Source organism: Ambystoma mexicanum, chromosome 7p (assembly GCF_040938575.1).
Source record: "Ambystoma mexicanum isolate Mex_15411 chromosome 7p, UKY_AmexF1_1, whole genome shotgun sequence".
Classification (NCBI taxonomy): Eukaryota; Metazoa; Chordata; class Amphibia; order Caudata; family Ambystomatidae; genus Ambystoma; species Ambystoma mexicanum.
The window spans coordinates 861,675,206-861,695,449 of NC_090939.1; the positions used below are offsets into that span (position 1 = coordinate 861,675,206).

At 46.3% G+C, this 20,244-nt stretch overlaps 1 protein-coding gene across 1 annotated transcript in view; it reads right to left on the bottom strand.

Annotated features, from left to right (window-relative positions):
• ERCC5 (ERCC excision repair 5, endonuclease) overlaps nucleotides 1-20,244 on the bottom strand; it is a 361,049-nt gene that overhangs the window by 28,712 nt on the left and 312,093 nt on the right. The window contains exon 15 of the mRNA XM_069637054.1: nucleotides 18,132-18,216. Coding sequence (XP_069493155.1) covers nucleotides 18,132-18,216 — 85 coding nt within the window. The remainder of the gene's footprint in view (nucleotides 1-18,131; nucleotides 18,217-20,244) is intronic.

The window sequence follows — 20,244 nt, forward strand, 5'->3', positions numbered from 1 at the left end:
CTTCATTACACAAACTTAGCATTGATGCAGTCATACACTCTATGGCATGCATAATGCTGCAAAAAGGGCCCTGGTTGGAAATTGCATTGAAAGAACATGCACTAGTACTAGAGTAATGTTTGCTCCCATTGCTAATATCTTGCAAAATTGCACTTGCACCAGAGCAAGTTTTCTGTAATGAGGCCACAAGGGTTCTCTGGTTGGCCACAAATCAATACCTCAGTTGAACATCTTTGACCACTCTGAGTGAGAGCTATCACTAGCAAATGTGCAACAGGTGCTGTAGAAATGTAAACGTTTTGTTATCAGTTGAAGATACAGATTGAAAATAAATCGCAACAAGTTGTATACATGTGGCCCTCTGCAGCTGATGTTTGAGCTTTGAAAAGGCCCGAAGGTATCTGTTTGGTTATTATCAAACAAAAAGAAGCATATGCAGTGTAGTGCCATTTTAGGTATATGCTGTGTCTGGCCACGCGACCCAGTAGAATTGCATGATTTTGTCATGATACTGTTGATAAATCCATCATTGAGAGTTCTAAACGGTAAACCCAACAGGATTTGGTAGAAGAGGAGTAAAAGGGCCTCTCATACAGAAATCAAGATGTCTGATCGTTGGACAAATTTGGCGAGGTGGGGCTAAAGGGTCTCATAACAGAATATTAAAGAATTGCCATGATGGTGCAGATATGTGCTCTGAAGCAGCAGAGATTGCCTCCTTGGAGTCCAATACAGGTATTAGCTCACCGTTCACAGAGAGAACTTATTAGCCAAATTCTTTACAGAGTTTGTTCCCAGAGGCTATGGGCTTGACGTTTTTTCCAGTAGACCACAAGAAAGGTTCCCTTTTTCTTGGTGCTCAGAAGAAGAATGATTTAGCCTCCTCTACTTTTTAATCCTTTTTGTTGTGCTTTTTATCAAAACGATATGGGGCTTAAGAAGCCTTTGGTACGAAGGCCAATATAGATGGGGTTTGAGCCTTCTTAAACTTCTCTATGCCTCCTGCTATCGGGTGGGAGGATGGTTGGCCCAGGGTACCTGGAGAAGTTAACTCTTCTCCCAAACATATGAATCTTACCAGAGTAGGATTCACAGTTTTGTAAGATTTGGCATCCAAGGAGGTTGGATCGACTCCAGGTGATTATGTGGCTCAGGATCAAACTCGGTGTGCCCACATGCACACCTTTGAGACCATGTCAGTTGTGAATAGGTAATCTGGTGCTGCAGGCTTTCCAGTTGTGGAACCATGGGCTTTCACAACTGATGGCACTAAGTTACATAGGTGCCCATGACGAGAGTCCCCTAGTTGGGCACTCGGTAGTCCCTGAGACAGGGTGGTGACATTCATATCAGAAAGCACTGCTGGTTTCAATACAAAACCTGTTGGCAAACCTCTTTTACATATTTCCAACAGCTTGTGATGCAACATAAATGTGCTTGTGGTACCGTTCTCGGTTCTATGTCATTTTCTCGATTTTTTGTAGGTCGTCTAACAAAAAGACCGATTCATCTCGGCCAAATTTAGGCAGCCTACAAAAATCGAAAAAATGAAATGTATCCGCTCCCCACATCCCCCTCTACCCTCTCTTCCCGCATTTGCTAAAAATAGGGGGGTTTTCAACCCAGGACCCCCACACTGTTAGACACACACACACACACGAACATTCAACATACACACAAACACACGCACACATGAACTCAACTGTTCTCCCTCGTGGCTGCTTTTGGGGTCCAGGTGTACCTGTCAGCCGCTGTGCGCACTCGTGTGCGTCGCAGGGACTGACAGTTCGATTTAGTAAGACCGCTCTGTGCGGTCACAGAGCGGTCTTTCTAAATCTGTCTTTTTTCCTTTTGGAAAAAAGAAAAAGGTCTTTTGACCTAGTACCACCATTCTCTGCTTGGGCGTCAACTTAAAGAGACTTTGCTGCCGACCTGCAAAATAAGATAACAGGCACTGGAAAAATGTGTCTGAGACATGTCACAGACAGTGAGGACCAGAAAAAGATTTGCTGCAATCGACGCACTGCTTGAACCTGTTGTGTATGGCATATGCAGAGGGCACAAAAATTGAAATAGTTGAAAAAGTGACCAACACTCCACAGGAATAATAGCAAGAACAAATTGCTTACCTCTCAGCAATGTTCTTCGTGATGGCCGTTGATCACTTGGATCCCTAATTTGTTATACCTAGCTTTTCCACCGCCAGGATTAGCTCCGCCCAAAACCTCTACATGCCCCATGCCGGACATGACGTTGAGGCTAGTATATATAGAGGTGCCTCTGCCCGTGACCCTTGTTCCACCCTTTTTCTTTAGCACTCTGATGCTGAGGGACTGCAGACCAAAGATAAACCCCAAGAGGGGCCGATGAGTAATCCATGGGAGGAACTTCCATCACAAAGAACATTACCAAGAGGTAAGTAATTTGTTTTTCTAATGTACTCCTTCCTCCCACAGATTCCTCATATTTGACAGATTCTCAAAGCAGCACATGAACCTGGAGTAGGGAGGATAGTAAGGACACTACCTAAACCAGAAAACTCTGAAGGACAGCTCTGCCAAAATGAGCATCCTGGCCAGACACAGAATCCAAACAGTAACGTTTAGCAAACGTGTTTGATGAAGCCCACATATTCGCTTGACAAATATCCAGAGCAGGGGCTGCATGTTGCAGAGTCGTGGTGGTGGCCAACCCTCTGGTGGAGTGAAGCCCGAGATCCTCATGGACTTCCTTGTCAGCCAGATCATAGCATTCCAGGATTCATACAATGATCCGCCTTGACAGGGCCCGTTAGTCACAGCCCTGCCAGCACGGCCCCAGGGTAACCAACAAAATGCTAGTCATCTTTCCTGGCCTCTCTTGTACGAGAGATGTAATAGCTGAGGGCCCACACTGGGTTCAGCCGATGGGATACTTTCCTCTGCCTTGGAAGGATGATGAGGAGGAAAAAAAGACAGGAGTGATGGAAGTCTGAGACCACCTTCGGGAGGAAGGATTGCCTAACTCTCAACATCACCTTCTGCTTGCAGTACACCAAGTGGGCAGGTTCAACAGACAATGCCTGTCCCTCACTCACCAGTCTAGTGGAAGTGACGGCAACCAGGAAAATCATCTTAAGAGTGAACAATCTAAAGGAACAGGAATGAAGGGGCTCAAATGGATAGCCCATTAGAAATGTTAACACTAAATTTAAATTCCATGCCGGAACAACAAACTTGCGTGGGGTGTGAAGGAATCATGAATGAGACACAGACAACAAGATAGAATTTTGGTGTACAAACTTTTATTAACTAAAAAGGAGGGTTGGGAAAATGCCTAACTTGCCCTAAACTAAGGTGGGATTTCCCTACCCAAATGAAACTAATGATAGTCTGTGTCAGGAAGTCCAAAGCAAATGTCTGTCTGTGTCCAAAACCTATACTTGCCCTCACATACAACTGAATACAATGTGTAGGGATATCAGCATCAAAATGAGAAGTGTTCCAAATAATAGTTTAAAGCTTCTTCCAGCTCTTAAATGGAAAACGTTTTCCCTTCCCAATGGTTCAAATAGTTCACTTTGCAGCAGAGGGGTTCCCTTCCCCGAGCTTTCAAGTCATCCAAGGTTTAAAAACAACTAAATTCCTCTGGATAGTTAATTTTCCAACATAACACAGTTCCTTGGGATATTTCCCCAGCTCTTCAAGTGTGTGTTTTTTGTCACCAATTTATAAAGTTCAGCTTATCAATCTCAGTTCACATAGGTTTCTTTTATTCAATCAATTTCAGGTCATATAGGCTTTCTTTATTCAATCACAAAGTGGTCTTTCCTTAGGTGGTGCATTTGGTTTAGGCGCAGTTGTCGGACGGCACGGTCCACCCATTACAGGTCAAGCAACCGACACACCTTACTTGGTCCTGTTTTATAGGTTTCTTGCCACAGTTTCAGCTTCACAATGAAGTTTGACTCAGTATCCTTTCAACTGCCCTTGAAGCTTTAGTATCACAGATTTTGTTAACATTCACATTTTCAGTGGTTTTTCACTTGCAACACCAACATAGGCTTCCCAGCACACTTTCCTTCTAGGAAATGCAGTTGCTGTTACAGATCAGGTTGCACAACTCCTCATAAGCTTCCCAGTAGACTCTCCTGCTAGGAAACAGTTTCTTGCATACCAGCTTTTCTACTATTTCAGTTCCCTTGCACCACTTATTTTTTGGCAATGATAGCGTATTCACTTTGTGGCATAACTTGCTTGTTTAACTCTTAGCAATAATAGCTTATTCAATTCTTAGCCATGTTTGCTTCTCATCACATTAATCACGTTCCTCTCAACTTCCTTATATTCACATTTTCCTGAAATTCACAATGGATATTCAAAATCAAATGTCCCCGTCATCAAACCCGCCCATCCACCGTGTCCGGGGCCCCCCTTTTACCGAGGCGTACTCACTGTTTTTTTACGGTCAGATTTACACTTTCGCCGGCTTTCCGGGGACTCGTCTCTGTTCATGATCTGCTCACGCTGGTTGCCTACAGTGCTCTGTGTTCTCCACGGCTTCTTCGCTTCCCTGCTGCTTACTGTGGAGCTTCGATCAGCTGAAGTCAGCGGTCCTGCACCTGTCAGCGTTCGGGAGCCTCTACAACGCTCCCGGTGCCTTCACTCTGTGCTGCACTGCTTCCTTCACTCTGCCTCAAACTGCCAACGAGCCCCTTTCGCACGCTGCACCGGTTCACGCTCCATAAACCTCCAAGTGCCTCGGGAAGGTGACTTTTCACTGCCACAGCTCTACCGTGGAACTCTCCTTCACGCTTGCCGTGCCTCTCCCTATATACACCTCAGCTGCACCCGTTTTAAAGTTCCCGGCTCCATGATAATTGGTCCAACAACTAGACCGCTCGTGTTTCTTCTTCCAGTCTTTCTTCTGTTTTAATGGTGACCTTCTCGTCTCAGTACCTAAGTGGTGTGTGTTGGGAGAAGGTTGTCTGGAGCAATAGGGAAGGGATTGATAAAACCCTACAAAGACTTGGGGAACATTAGGCTCATTAGAAAAGGGAAGGGGGGGGAATACCATGTCTCACCCAAGGGTGCCTCTTCCCCACTCCCCAAGTCTCGTCCACCCAGGTGATCCTTTCTCGCATATCCACCCCCAGGATCAAGATCCAAAAGCGACAGCCTGTCCCTGGCCACGTGGAAGGATATGTTTTGGAAACAAGTGAGGACACACTCAGATTCCTCAAAGGGGGAACATATTAAAAAGACCCGGCAAGAATTGCATGACCATGGGGATTGTGGAAAATTAGCCCTACTGTGGGGTTCTTTTGAAAATCGAAAATTGGCAGCAAGACACCCCTTTACAGTGCTAATTTGCAGCCCAGTCCAGGCTAAAGACAGCAGAAAATTCAAAACAGAATATGTTGAGAAAAACAAAAGGCCCATAACCCTCTCACGACATAACGTTGAAAACATCAGCCACCTGCAAGCATAGATAGATTTGGTGGTGGGCCGGCTAGCAGAGAGAAACACGTCCAGAATGACCTGCAGCAAGTCCCATTCCTTATAGCTCAACCTTTCAGCAGCCAGGCATGATGGATCAACCTACGGAAGTTTGGGTGAAGGACCTGCCCCTTCGAGTGAGAAAAGAGGCCCGTCCTCTGTGGGAGGGGCCACGCAGGGCAGATAGCCATGCGCAGAAACTCTGGGTACCACATTCTCTAGTCCCAAACTGGAGCAATCAAGATCATTGTGGATTCAAACCGGAAAAGTGTCCTGAGAAACAGCGATATGACAGGGATTGACGGGAATGCATAGAGCCGGTCGAAGTCCCACTTGACTGTCAAGGTGTCCCACAAAGCTCCCTGCAGAGGAAATGCCTTGGCGCAGAACCACTTGCACTTCTTGGTCACACTGGAAGCAAAGAGGTCCATTGGAGGAGTACCCCAACAGTAGAAAATCTCCTCCAAAACATCCTAGCAGAGCTCCACTCGTGGGAGGTCAGAGACTTTCTGTTCAGTGCATCTGCCAGTACGTTGTCCTTGCGGACCAAAAGGGCTTTCCGTCAGAGACACGCTGTACTCCAGAACCTAGAACCACAACCACATTGCTTCTCTGCACAGAGACAAAAGAGCTCACACTACTCCGCTTGTTGAGGTAATGCATGGCTACAGTGTTGTCAGTCTGGACCAACACTCTTTTCTCTCACAGAGGAGAGGAAAGGAAAGCCACTAGGATCATCCAGATTGCTCTCATCTCGAGCAAATTGATGTGCTCCCATCACCTTGATTGGGACAACAGTATGCTTGATTCCATGTGGCCTTTCACAGGAGGCACAGGAAGTACATAAGGTTCAAGTTGATGAACAGTCACTACCAGTTTTAACCAAGGTGCTATCAGTGGTGGTGGCTTGTCTGAGAAGGGAAAGCATTCATGTTTTTCCCTATCTGGCCAACTGGCTCTTCTGAGCCTGCTCCTTATACCTGGTGTCGGCACACATGTACCGGGCGTGCAAACTATCACACAGCTTGGGTGCTCCTTGAGCTTCAGGAAGTGTCAGATTTTGCTGGTCCAGTTCCTCTGATTTATCAGAGCGGTCTTGGGCATTTGCCTGGGCTGTGCTTTCCCACCTGAGGACAGAGTAGGGAATATCTGCAAGATGATCCAAGTCTTCCAGCCACTGGAAAAGGTTCCTGCATCAAATTTTCAGTGCTTGTTGGGTCTTATGGCCTCATGCATCCTTGTGGTGCCAGTGGCTCCACTACGCATGAGGTTGCTACAGTGGCTTCTGAGTTCACAATGGTCTCAGTTTCAGGAACCGACATCAGACCTTCAGGTCTTGGCGAGAGTGTCCAGAGACCTGCAATGGTGGTCTCTGAATTACAACCTTAAGTTCAGAGAGAGACGTTATTTCAGCAACCTTGGAACCATGTGACTCCGGACACAGATGGGTGCCTAAAGAGCTGGGGCGCTTGCGTCGAAGATCGTACATTGCCAGGGCCTGAAGAATCTGGGCCAGAGTGACTATCTTGAACTTGTCGTTGCGCAAGTTAAGTTCAAAAGCCGCAGATCTGATGGGCCTTTGTCGGCACTAGAAAATAGGTTGAATACCAATGCCAGCCACGTTCCGACCAGGGTACCAGTTCTGTGGCCCCTTTGGCCAGAAGCGGCTGAATCCTATCCAGCAGGAGGGGTTCTGTAGACAAGGATTGGTGACTCAGAGGGTAATCTGGAGGGCGAAAAGCAAAATGGAGGCAATATCCCTGGTGGCTGAGCAGGCATCAGAGTTGGCAAACACCCATTCCTTGGCAAAATGGGGTATTTTGCCTACCACGGGGGTCTGGTGGTCTAAGTCCACTTCAGAGAGGCTTTGCGCTAGAGGCTTTGGAGGGCACAGTGGAGGCGGGCACACCTCCTCTGGACGCACCCCTCTCCCTACTCCTGTAGGGATGACACTGTCCTTGTTTGATGGAGGGAGCCTGATCTCTTGCACTTCGGGCATAGGAGGCGAAGGAGCAAAATCCCCTGCCTCTGTTCTCCAGTGCTTGCTGGCTGCTGTTGCTAGACTGCTAGTCCCAGCAACTTTATGGTTGCTTTTGAGGCCTGAAACTTCTGCAAGGGCTCGTCGGTTTTAGTGCTGAATAGGTCCAAGCTGTCCAAAAGTTTTTTCTTGAACGTTTGGATTAAAATCAGATGTCCCGAGCCTAGAAAACCTCTGCAATACTGTGCAGGTGGCCATGGTTCTCAGCAAACACAGTCTGCAGTATCCACGACTGAATCAAGGATCGCAGGAAGCTTCATTTCCGTCTCTAGTCAGCAACCTACACAATGACGGACCAGATCCCGACCAAGAACTTGGCTAGGGCACAGGAGGCGCTCACACACACTAGAGACCCAGGTTCAAAGAGTCGAAAATCCACATGTGTCAGGTTTCCTGCATTACTTGTCAGGGGGCAAGGACAGAAAAGACATGTTCTTTAGGTTTGCCGTAGCTGCCTGGACAACCAAACCTTCTGACAACGCATGGGTGGAGACCAACATGGGGTCCGAAGATGCCAGCCAGTGCTTTTAATCCAGGTCCCGGTCAACAGTGAGTAATGAAGCCGGCTTGGCCCAGAGCTGAAAAACTGCCTGAATGAAAGGCAATAGTGTCTCCTTCTTTGGACTCTCGTCCAGGATGTCTGTTTGCTCCTACTGAACCTTAGGGTGTGAAGGGGCAGACAATCCCACACTGTCGACCACTTTGGTAATCAAGTGTTAAAGAGGCTTGTGGCTTGCCAGGGATTGAAACCGGGACATGTCGACCTCTGGCAAGGTGTCCAGACCACTTGCCTCTTGCAAGTCAACTAGGTCCCTCTGTTCCCCATAAAACTCCTCTGGAACATCTCTGACCTCCCTTGGGTGGAGGAGTTCTAGTCCAAAGGATATGGGTCCCCTTTCTCATCAGAAAATCTCCTCCAACTGTGACAGGTATGCTCTTCTGCAAGTGGGGAGAAATCCCTTGCGACTTCAGTGTTGCTGTGTAAGGGGTGGGGGGCCAAGGTCAGAGGAGCAATGTCCTAACAGTGTGACCTTTGGACAGGAACTTGTCTCGTCGGTATTACCACAAAGTCGCGTATCCAAAACATCGAGTCAACCATTCATTTTGCGAGTTTTGCCTCACCCAAATGATCATATCATTCAAAATTTTGCAGCACTCTTTTGTCCATCTGTATTCATGAAACAATAGCTCACATTCATTTACTATTTACTTACCATGTTTTTCTTTTGTTTTCCGACCGCAAGATTGCAATCCATTTGTCTGTGTTTTCAAATGTCTACTACCATCTATTGACAATTAGAACACCCCAGTGGTGTTTCCACAATCCTGATTGGTCAATCTGTGGGCTATACAAACTAGTATAGCCTGCAGATTGAATACAGCCAGCACAGTTCAGAGTGGCGCTTACATTAGCCGGGCGCTGCCATTATAGCCCGCTACTTAATTGATGCCGCCTCAGCTTCCAACATCGGGCCGCATCCGAAGTTATAGCTGTACCGGCAATAGTTAATTTGTGAAATTGCCATAAGTTCGTGCATAACGTGGCCCACCCCCTCACAAATCATTCCAAATGAAAGCTTTCGTCTTGGCAACGTTATGGATAAAACAAACACTGTAACACACATAAAAGAAACAAACTAAACAAAGGTAAATAAAGTTTATTCACTGTTGATTTCCAACAGTGCCCATCTGCTAGCTAAATGTTCTGAATACACTCAGATTTTTTGTTTTTAAACATATTTCTGTGCAAAATCTGAACAGTGCCCACCTGCTAAACGTTATAATACACTTCTAAAAAAAAAAAAAAAAAAAAAAAATTGTATTTCAATTTTAAACTTCTAACTTTGCCCCTGCATTCCCTGCCGAATAAAAACTGCAAACGACAACTGACCCCTGCATTGACTTTCCACATTTAAATATTCCATTCCTCCAATACTAATTAATTACTTGAAGAAAAAACAAAACTCACACCTCCATTTACTTTCTCCATTTGAATACTTCACGACAATGCTAATCACTACCACCTCAACCCCAAATGTAAACACTGGAGCCACCGGTCATGTTCCACATGGCCAATTTATTAACTGCACCCTTCATTTCTATGGCACCACTCACTTAAACCTAAAAAATATGTTTTTCTTTACAAAACTACCCTTTCCATCCTCTAAACCTTTTCCCAATAAACATTAATTTCTGCAGTATTTATTAGTAATTTGTCTTTTTTTCTAACTTAATTAACTACAGAAGGTGTTCTAATAGCTTTATAGACCTGCAGCTCAGGCCGTACCGAGTGTTATGGTCCCTCATACCTCGTTATAGGCCCTCGCGACTCGGTCTTCAGGGCGCATAACGCCCGGTATGGCTATTGCTGCAAGTCTATAAAGCTATATTAACATGCCTACACCGCAAATCAAAAGCGCAAACTCCATCATTTTGCAAACATGTATTCTGATAACCTATTTAATCCCATTACCTTTTCTATCTCAACTCTTCAAAACAAAGTAATAATATTAGAAATATTAAACACAAAACCTTTCTCCATGTTCCAATATTGACTTTCTTTTCCCAATATAATCTTTTTTAAATAACGTACCTTCCTTTTTCTTGAACGGATTTTCTTTAATAAAACGATTGCAATGTGTCCTGTATGTTTTAACTGATTTTCTTTAATTATACATTTGCACTGTATCATTTATCTGTGAATGGGTTTTCTTTAATTAACCGATCGCACGGTCACCGGAATGTTTACCTTTCTCTCTTGATGCATGAGCACTTTTTATTCTCTCTCTCTCTGTGCGTCCCATCATCACAACTTCCGCGATTACGATCTCGCACGATTTACAGCCGTTGGTCTTCTATTGTGTTGCCGGAACAAGCACAACTAAAGGAAAGTGTACTACTTCTTTACAAATCAAAAACAAATGTTTGCAGACTTTCGTCTGCATACATAAGCTATATTTCAAACTATAGGGGCGTGGCTTGGGCAGCCATGGAGTAGGACGTGCTTCCTGAGCAGCTCCGGAGGATCCGACATATGATCCGTGAAAACTACCTACAAAAAACACGCTACTGGTTCCAGGATTGACTATACATGCATGGGAACATATGTTCTGCTCACTGTATAAAGACCGAGTGAATCGTGTGTGGAATTCTGGAGGAATCGCTCGGCGAACGACGGCGGCTGCTCGGTCCATTGTCACACAAGATGGCCGACAACAAAGGAAAAGAAACTGAAGCACCCGGAGCGGCAGAATAGAGACGGCAGCCACGGGGAAAGAATGATGATAGCGAAGCGGAGACAGCGCGAAACCCCTGCAGCGGTAAGCCTTGTGTCACGTTGGCTTGCGTGCTGACCCGGAAGGCAAGAGCCCGGGGGCAGCGGGGGTGCGAACAGATAGGCCGCGCCACGATAGTCATATGAAGCGCTCGCTCGGCAGCGATGAGCAGAAAGCCGCGGCGAGAGGCGGCAGACGGTGCGACTGCTTGAAGAGTACTACAATAGCTGATAAGAGTGGAAAAGACGGTTGGTGAGGCACGCGGACGCTGAATCGAGACAGTGAGGCCCAACGGAGGCCGCAGAATGTCGGCGCAAGGGGCCGTGAGCAAGAACAAGAATAAGCAATCCACAATGGATATTTTTGCCAAAACGCAACATTCTCCTGCAGCCATCGCGCCCAAAGGCTCGTTGGCACCAGCGGAGGGCACCACAGTGGCTGATAACCATCAGATTTTAGAGGCCATCACGGAGCTGAAAGACTCTTGGGGGGTTTGGGATGTCAGACATGCGCACTTCCCTGGAGGTGGAACAATCGAAAGGGCCTCGAGCACCATCACGGCGTATCCGGACTACACTATGTTGGTCCAGAGGCAACCGTACAGCTATGTGGCAATCAAAAGAAGGCTGCGCGCGGCTGGGATAAAATATATGCTTCTGTACCCCGCAAAATTGAAGGTGGTGCACAAGAGCAAAATGTATTTTTTTGACACTCCGGAAGAAGCGACGACGTGGCTGGATCTGCAGGGCTGCCCGGAACGAGACACGGAAGAGACCCAAGAGGGACACGATAAGTGACTCGGATACGGTATGCATACTGTTAAGGCGTCGAGTGGGCACCCCAGGGGTGTCTAGATGAAGATTAAGAACAATGGGCGTGGCTGTAGGAGGCTGATATTTTGATAAAAAAACCGCTGATTGGAACAGACTTGAAGGACTGGAATATAGTAGCGTGTACATATATGCAAATTGTATAGCAATATTTAGTTAACCCGAAGTGACATAGGAGCGGCAGGGCGAAAGCACCCTACCCCCCGAATTATAGTTGTAGTAGTAGTGGGTTGGCCACTAGGGTGGCCTCACCCTGCGAGTACAGGCGAGAGCCAGCAAGAGCTAAATGCGGGGGAGCCTGAGATACAGGGATAGAGCTGGGCAACAGTTGGGGGGTGTGATGTTGGGGAAGGGACGGGAGGCGGGAAGGAGGGGGAATGGGAAGTTTGGCGTGCTTTTGGTTAAAGGGAATTTAGAATGGGATGCGAGCCTATACAGATTGGATTGGAATTCAAAGTCAGACTGCACCTGGGGGAGGAGGAACGGAACTGGTACAGGCCATGGGGGACCTTAAGATACTTACATGGAACGTGCGGGGGCTCAACAGCTACTTAAAAAGGAACAAAGTTATGTTGTACCTGCGCAGGCAGAAAATAGATATTGCATTGCTGCAGGAAACCCACCTCACACGAGAGAGGATGGACACGATCGCTGGGAAGTGGAAAGGAGTGTTAGTGGGCTCATCGTACTCTGCTTATGCAAGAGGAGTGCTTATTTGGGTGGTGCCACATGTCCCTTTTCAGCGATTGCAAGTGGTGGCTGAGACAGACGGGAGGATGGTTATGCTGAGGGGATGGTGGAGAACAGGGAGATGAGCATTGTTAACACGTATGCCCCGAACCAGAACACAGCGGCGTACATTAGAACATTGAGTGCGAATTTGAGCGTATGCGTAGGAAGCGCGATGATCTGGGGAGGGGACTTCAACTGCGTATTGAACCCAAGGGTGGACAGATCGAATGGGAAGATGGATAGACCGGCCCCTGCAGCCAGGGTGTTACAGACATTGCTGGATGACTTTGGTTTGGAGGATGCATGGAGAGTGAGGCACCCCTAGGAAAGGCAATATTCACATTATTCTGCCCCACAGCAGTTATCAGCGAGGTTGGATTATGTCTTCACATCACCCGAAATGATAGCGTAGATCGCACAAATAGAGTACAAGGCCAGGGTCCTTTCGGACCACTCGCCCCTGATTCTTGCATGGCAATACTGCCCCCCCGAGAGCGAGGATCCCGACATGGCGCCTACAAGTGGAAGCGTTGCGAGACCCCTTTTTTAGGGAGGAGATTGTAACTTATTTTGAAACAAATACTGGGAGCGTGGATTCCGCGGGAACACTATGGGAGGCCTTTAAAGTTGTCATGAGGGGGGTAGCCATAGCGAAATCCAAGGGCCCACAAGGTGGGGTTTTAGCTGAACTGCAGGGGACGGAAGAAAAATTAGAAGAGGCCTTAAGGGGCGGAGACGATACAGCAGAGAAGCTAGAATTGACACTTAGGCTACAGCAAAAATGTGCAGAATATTGGGAGAGATTGTGTAACCTTAATTATAAAAAATACATAGAGAGACAGCATGCGGGTGGTGATAAACCGGGGAGACTTTTGGCGTGGTTATATAAGAGTGAGACCCCCAGAGTCACAATCAGGACTATAGAAAGAGAAGACGGTAGTGTAGAGGACACCCAGGAGGGAGTTAATCAAGTGTTGGTGGATTATTATAAGGTATTATATGGAGATGAAGGGGAAAGTAGTCGCGCTATGATGGAAGAAACGCTTGAGGACATGGGGTTGCCCAAGATAAGCGAGGAGGAGAGAGAGGAACTAGATACCCCGATCACCTTGGAAGAATTAGGGGAGGTGGTGAGGCAGCTGCCTACTAGTAAAACTCCCGGGACAGATGGACTCCTAAGTGAGTTTTACAAAGTATACATGGAAGAGGTCCTCCCCCCACTGTTAGAGATGTTAAACGAAGCATTCGAGACGGGACGCTTACCAGAGTCACAGAGAGCCCGTCATAATACCGCTCCCCAAACCTAACAAACCTGGGCACAGCTGTGGTTCCTGTAGACCCTTGTCAATGCTGAATCAAGACGGCAAGATATTAACTGCTGTTTTAGCAAATAGACTGAAAAAGGTTATTGGCAAATTAATACACCCGGATCAAACGGGCTATGTCCCTCATAGAAACATTACCAATAATCATAGGCGACTCCAGAGAATCATTGAGTTTGGCAGAGAAAGAGATGAGGAAATGGCAATTGTGTCTTTGGATGCAATCAAGGCCTTTGACTCCATTAAATGGCCATGGCTGCTTGCGGCACTGAAGCACTACGGGTTAGGGCCTGGATATGTAAGGTGGGTGAAAATGTTATATAGCGAACCGCTGGCTAGAGTTAGGACAGGATCTGTGATATCGGAAAGGTGGTAGCTCAGCAGGGTACTAGACAGGGATACCTGTGGTCTCCAATGCTCTACATACTGGCCCTGGAACCTCTAGCAATATATCTGAGGCAGCAATATGACACCATAGGCATCGAGGAGAAAGGGGAGCGGCATCTGATCTCCCTATATGCAGATGACATGCTGCTGTACTTGCGATTCCCAGAAGAGAATCTCCACTACATTCTAGATGTGCTGCAGAGATACTCTGTGCTGTCCGGTATAGCAGTGAACCCCCAGAAGTCCAGCATGTTCCCATTAGGGGGGTACATGGGGATTCCAGCGGAGCGGCTACCTGTATTGCAAGTGCCGTGGGCGGTTAGCACATTTCGGTACCTGGGGATAGATATATACCACAACGTGGAGGAAGAGCATAGGTGCAATACAGAAGTAGCCACTAAAAAAATTGAGAAGTGCATGCAATTTTGGGCTAAGCTGCCCTTGGCGATGATGGGGCGTGGAGCAATGCTAAAGATGGTGGTCCTGCCAAGGCTCCTACACTACTTCGGGAACATACCGTAAGTTCTTCACCAAATTGAATAGCATGTGTAGGGACTTTTTGTGGCATGGCACGCGAAATAGAGTGGCGTTATGGAAGCTACAGAACTTCCATGACAAAGGAGGGATAAAGCTGCCCAACTATGAGGCGTACTATGTGGCAAGCCAGTTACAGTATGTTGCCAAATGGCTCTCTGACGAAGAGACCTCGGAATTTAGGCTGTTTGGGCGTGATTGTGCACCTTTTTACTTGAAAGAGATGATGTGGGTACCCAGGGCGGAAATGGTGGGGCGCAGGGCATGTCAAATGATGGAGAACCCGTCCCCATGCTCACCGCAGATACCACTGGTTGCATTGACGGGGGCAGACGCGCAGCTACGAATGATACTCAGGAACCACTGGGAACCGGCTGGGGTGGCAACAATGGGTGATATTTGGCGGGAGGGCCTCTAGTATTACTTTTCAGGGGCTGCGGGAAGAAACTGGGTTGCATGAGGGTCAGTATATTACGTATCAGAGTGGTACAGAGGATTAAGAGAACATGGCCTGAAACTGTGTTGGAGGAAGAATCAGATGCCACCATAGACGTGATATATGACATAGCTGAGGGGGGTCATGAGATTTCCAGATTGTATGAAATGCTGATGTCTAAAGTGGGGAAGGAGGTCACGCAGTTGAGACTAGACTGGGAAATGGAGGTTGGAGCCACGATGGGAGACGGAATGTGGGAACGGGTGCAGGGGTATCATAAGAAGGTGTCTAGAAACGCGAGGCTGAAACAGATTCAGCTGTACATAACGCATAGGGCATATATGATGCCTTAAAGGATATTGAGGTTTGAAAATGCGGGACGGCAGGCATGCCCCAAGTGTGACGAGGAGAACGCAGGCATGGTGCATATGTTCTGGTCATGCCCGATCATAGAGCGTTTCTGGAGGGGAGTGAAAGGGAAACTGGAAGAAAAAGGGGTCAAGATTGTAGTGGATACAGTGTGGGCCTGTCTGCTGGGGGGGTTCCCCAGACCACAGAAGCTCAAGCACGTGAGTAAGCTGAGGGATCTGGCTTATGTGCTCGCAAAGAGGAGGATTGCCATGGGATGGAAGTCATGCCATGTGCCAAAGGTAGAGGTGTGGTGGAGAGATTTGCAAAAAGGGGCGGAAGCCGAAACCATGGCATGGCAAGAAGCATGTCGCACAGGGGTGGGGCGGGAGGAGACTGAGTCCCTGATGGCCTGGAAATCACTGATAGCCGAACTGTTTGGGTCATTAGATGACCCAGTGGAGCTTGTAGAGGAGGAGACCGAACCACAGGATGCAGAAACTGAAGGTTTAATGCAATAGACTCGTAGAGGGGGGTGGGATAAGGGAAGTAGTGGTTAGAAGTTAAGAAAGTGTAATGAAACTGTTGGAACATGCACTGTTTTTTTGGTTTGTATTGTTTGGTTGTTTTTATAATTCAATAAAATGTAAAAAATAATATATATATATTTCAAACTATATGACTTTTTTGCGTGACACAATTTTCTACCTCGCTCATTTATAACTGCCTATTTTGCGATATGATCTTTTAACGTAGATCCGTCTTGTCTACTCATGGAATCCCTACCGCCTTGTCCGAGCACAGTGTTATTAGCCGGCTTGGCTGAAGACATCAAAACCACAGCAACACGGCCGAAGTGTCAGGGCCACCAGAACCTTGGCGAAGATGTCAAGCATCTTCTGCCTAAAGGCCTTCCATTCCTCTGGGGTAAAGGGGCGATTTGGGGTTATTTTACTGCGGATGAAATGTCTGTGACAGAAATGACTGCATGAGAAATGTACGTTAAACAAAATTGTTCGTACATTTCCATCCACGGTAAAACAACCCCAAATCTATCCAAACACTAACCCCTGCCCACACCCCCACAACACCCCATGCCCCTACTTACCTTTCTTTCCGTCTCGCTGGTCCCTGTGACGCCAGTTCCCTTTCACTTCTGTGATCGGGACCGGCGCCGAAGGGTCCTTTTCTTTCTTTTTTTTCTTCGGTTCAGCTGCAGGGGTGTCCCTTGCAAACCCCGCTCACTATACTATAAAGTATAGTGAGCGGGGTTTGCAAGGGACACCCCTGCAGCCTTTTTTGTTTTGTCGGAACAGCTGCAGAGGTGTCCCCCGCAAGCCCCGCTCACTATACTGCATAGTATAGTGAGCAGGATGTTGGGCGGGACACCCCTGCAGCATTTATTTTCCAAATGACCTACAGCACCAAATAGATACTACAAAATGTCCTACGACCATTTAGTCAGTAGGACATTTAGTAGTATCTATTTTAGGTCATTTGGGGGTGTAGGTTATTCCGAATCCAAAGGGGCACATAGAGGCGTCTGGCTGAGCTGCACCCGCTGGCGGAGGAACATTTTTGAAAGAGCAGCTGTGCTGCGAGATAGATATTAAAGATGTGGAATCAGTGGGAGGAAGGAGGACATTAGAAGTTACTAGTTACTTCAGAGTTAAAAATGAGGTGGCAACAGCTGAGATGATATTTCCCGACCAGTGGTGTAAAATACAGGGAAAAGCTGGTACGGCTGGTAAAACACTATAAATAAGTGTGTAAAAATGTGGATTTGGGGAAAGGCAATTAGAGCCCCATCTCATCTTTTTAGAGACAAATTTCAGATACCTTTTCTATTATGGACTATAGTGCATGCAATTTCCAACCACTTGGAAAGTAAGGAGAGCATGACGACAGATTACTTTCACGTTCAAACAGCCAAACCCAGCAAATCAACAATCCATACCATGAGGACCAATATTCCACCCAGCCCCAGGGTGCATTGTCCACTTTTACACCCTACATATAGGCAAGTGCTCCCAAAAATAAAAGTAGGGAGTAAAAATGCCCCCAACAAAAATGGGAAACAAACACATAAGTGCATGTCGCCAGCTGTCATTCACACAGCTCCATGGATACGTTTGGATCAGTAGTAAACATAGTGCCACAGGAGTACGTTTTTCTATTACTGCCTGACCTTAATGCAAAAATCTACCTTTTTAATGTGCATGAATAACTTAGTGCAAACAAATATTTTGTTAAAAAACATTTCTATTCCCACTTAGGATGGGACTTGCGTTTTTACTTGCATGAAAATCCTTTTAAACCCAACTTTAAAAGAAAGGCAATAAAATACTCCCACTTCAAAATCTTTTCTGGAGCACTGAAATGTTTACCCCTTAAAGTATGACAACAAGGTGACTGCCATCAGGAGTGGGTGTTTTAATTGTTTATATGCCGATTGTGGAATTCTTAGTCCACTACCCAAAAATCAAATTGTCGAAACAGTCAATTTGCCTCGTTTTCCCTTCTTGGTAAAAGTTCAATGATGTATTCAAGTCAGATGAGTAGGTTGGTCAGCCTACGAAATTCTGTACATGATAATAAGTATAGCGTATGAAAAACAGTAGAGGTGTGAAGAAGCTGTGGTGAAGGTTAAGATAAGCAATGAAAAATCCCATACCAAGTGGCACAACAGAATGAAAGAAAGCATAGCACATCATATTCTGAAATTTAAAATAATTTTGCAATAAATATTTACCTGCTGTGCATTCAGCTGTTTTAGCACTGGCAAGAGAATGTCATCAGTCTTCGACTTATACCAACCAAAGGCAGTCGCACAGAATATGCAAGTGGTTAAGAATAAATATTTCATACTATTCTTAACTTAGAAAAGCCACACAGGGATGCTTCAACAGATTTAAAAATGTCTGCCACATTTTTAGGATTAGTATATTGTGTACATCATTTCAATGTAGGAACAAGGGATTCCAGAATGTGGATTTGGACTGTCTGAAAACAATTGGCTGTTTCATGTGTCAAATATCCCAGTGTGGTAGCTTGCAAAACAAGAATTGGCAAAGCTAACAGATGTGGCTTTTGCAGTTGTTCATGGACTTTTACAATTATGGGCATGATTTTGCATCGACCCCGTAAAGAAAGGGACCAGCTCGAAAAACAGCTAAGCTGAAAGGCAAATCATCACGTAACTACCACACTTGTAGAACCTGATGCGAGAACACGTTGTCCATGCATTCAGGGTCCAGAGCAAATTTCTAAGTGTGTGGAACAAATAAATCACAGTAATATCTTGGAGGGCACTTCTAGATGTGAATCAAGCTAACAGGAACAATTCTAAGTATGTGGGACAGGCAGAATAAAACACAGTAATATCTCAGGGGGCACTTTTTAGATGAGAAACAGGTTAAAAGGAATAATTCTAAGACCTAGAGGGCACCTACTAGATGATGCTTGTTTGTTTTATTTTGCACAAAGCCCTCAGCTGCATAGACTTAATGGTGTCTGCAAAAGAGTCAAGTACCTGCAGGGTTGCACCCACACTCCATGCTTCAGGATAACGTTTAACGGACTGTGAATCAAAAGTGACATTTGAGCCTTCCAAGAAGAACACATTGCTTACCACTCAATGTTATTTCGAATGGATGTTCCTCCCACAGATTACCCATCTTTCTTATTCAATCTACAGTACCAGCTGACCTTTGGAAAAAATAATTGACACCATGGGGCGAAGAGTGGCTCTGTGATGTTGCACGTCCCACGTCTGGGCCAGTATAAAGGAAGCCGCTGCAAACCATGACTTCAGTTCCACTCTGTCCCTAGCACTCCGCGGCTGAAGTACTACAAACCAGATTGGCTGTACAAGCAATACGCCAAGAGGGGCAGGTTGTGGGAGCGATGAGGAATCTGTGGAATGAACATCCATCAGAGGCCCATAATTTGTTCTTCTAATGGATTCCTTACACCAACAGATTTCTCATTAACTCCACAGAATCCTCATCTTTGATGTACTCCTATAGCAGTACATACAACTGGAAAAGAGCAAGAAGACACCACCGTCATCAGAAAATATTGGAGGACCGCTTCACCAAAGCCATCGTCCTGCCTTGACAGGGAATCCAGTCAGTAATGCTTTGCAAACAGATACAGCAAAGCTAACATAGCTGCTTGACATATGTCCAAGACAGGGACTACCCTCTGCATGGTAAGGTGGCAGCCAGACCTCCGGTTGAATGTGCTCCGAGACCATCAGGCAAATTCTTCCCAGCTAGATTACAGCATTTAAAAAAGCAGAGAATGGTCCACCTTGGCAGGGTCCATTTAGTCACAGCGCTGCCAGCAGGAGTTCCAGCATATCCCAAAAAGAGCAGGTCATCTTTACTGATATCCTGAGGCTGAGGGCCCGCCCCAACTCCAGCCGATGGAATCATTCCTCCATCTTAGAAAGGTGAGGCAGGGGGAAAACCTAGGCAGATGGAATCTTCTTAGAGAGATAAAAGTCTGAAACAACCTTAGGCAGCAAAGAAGGCCTCCCTCTAATGTTACACACACATCACGTTGGTCACTATGGTCCCGAAACCGATTATGCGACGAAACTCGGTTCGGTACTTCCAAGATGGTGGACCGCAGAACAGTCCGTGTTGAACACAACGTTGCAGTCTCTACACGTTCACCGGGAACGCGGTGAGACACTCACGTGATTCCATATACGGCACGAAGTTTGACTGCACTTCGCGTCGCTACTGTTTTGGCAGACGCTCCGTGAGTTCGTTCCTAGGAGTTCTCATTGTATTCTACCTTTGCTTTCCTACATCCCATTGTACTAATACTGTCTTGATTCTATTTCAGACTTTCTT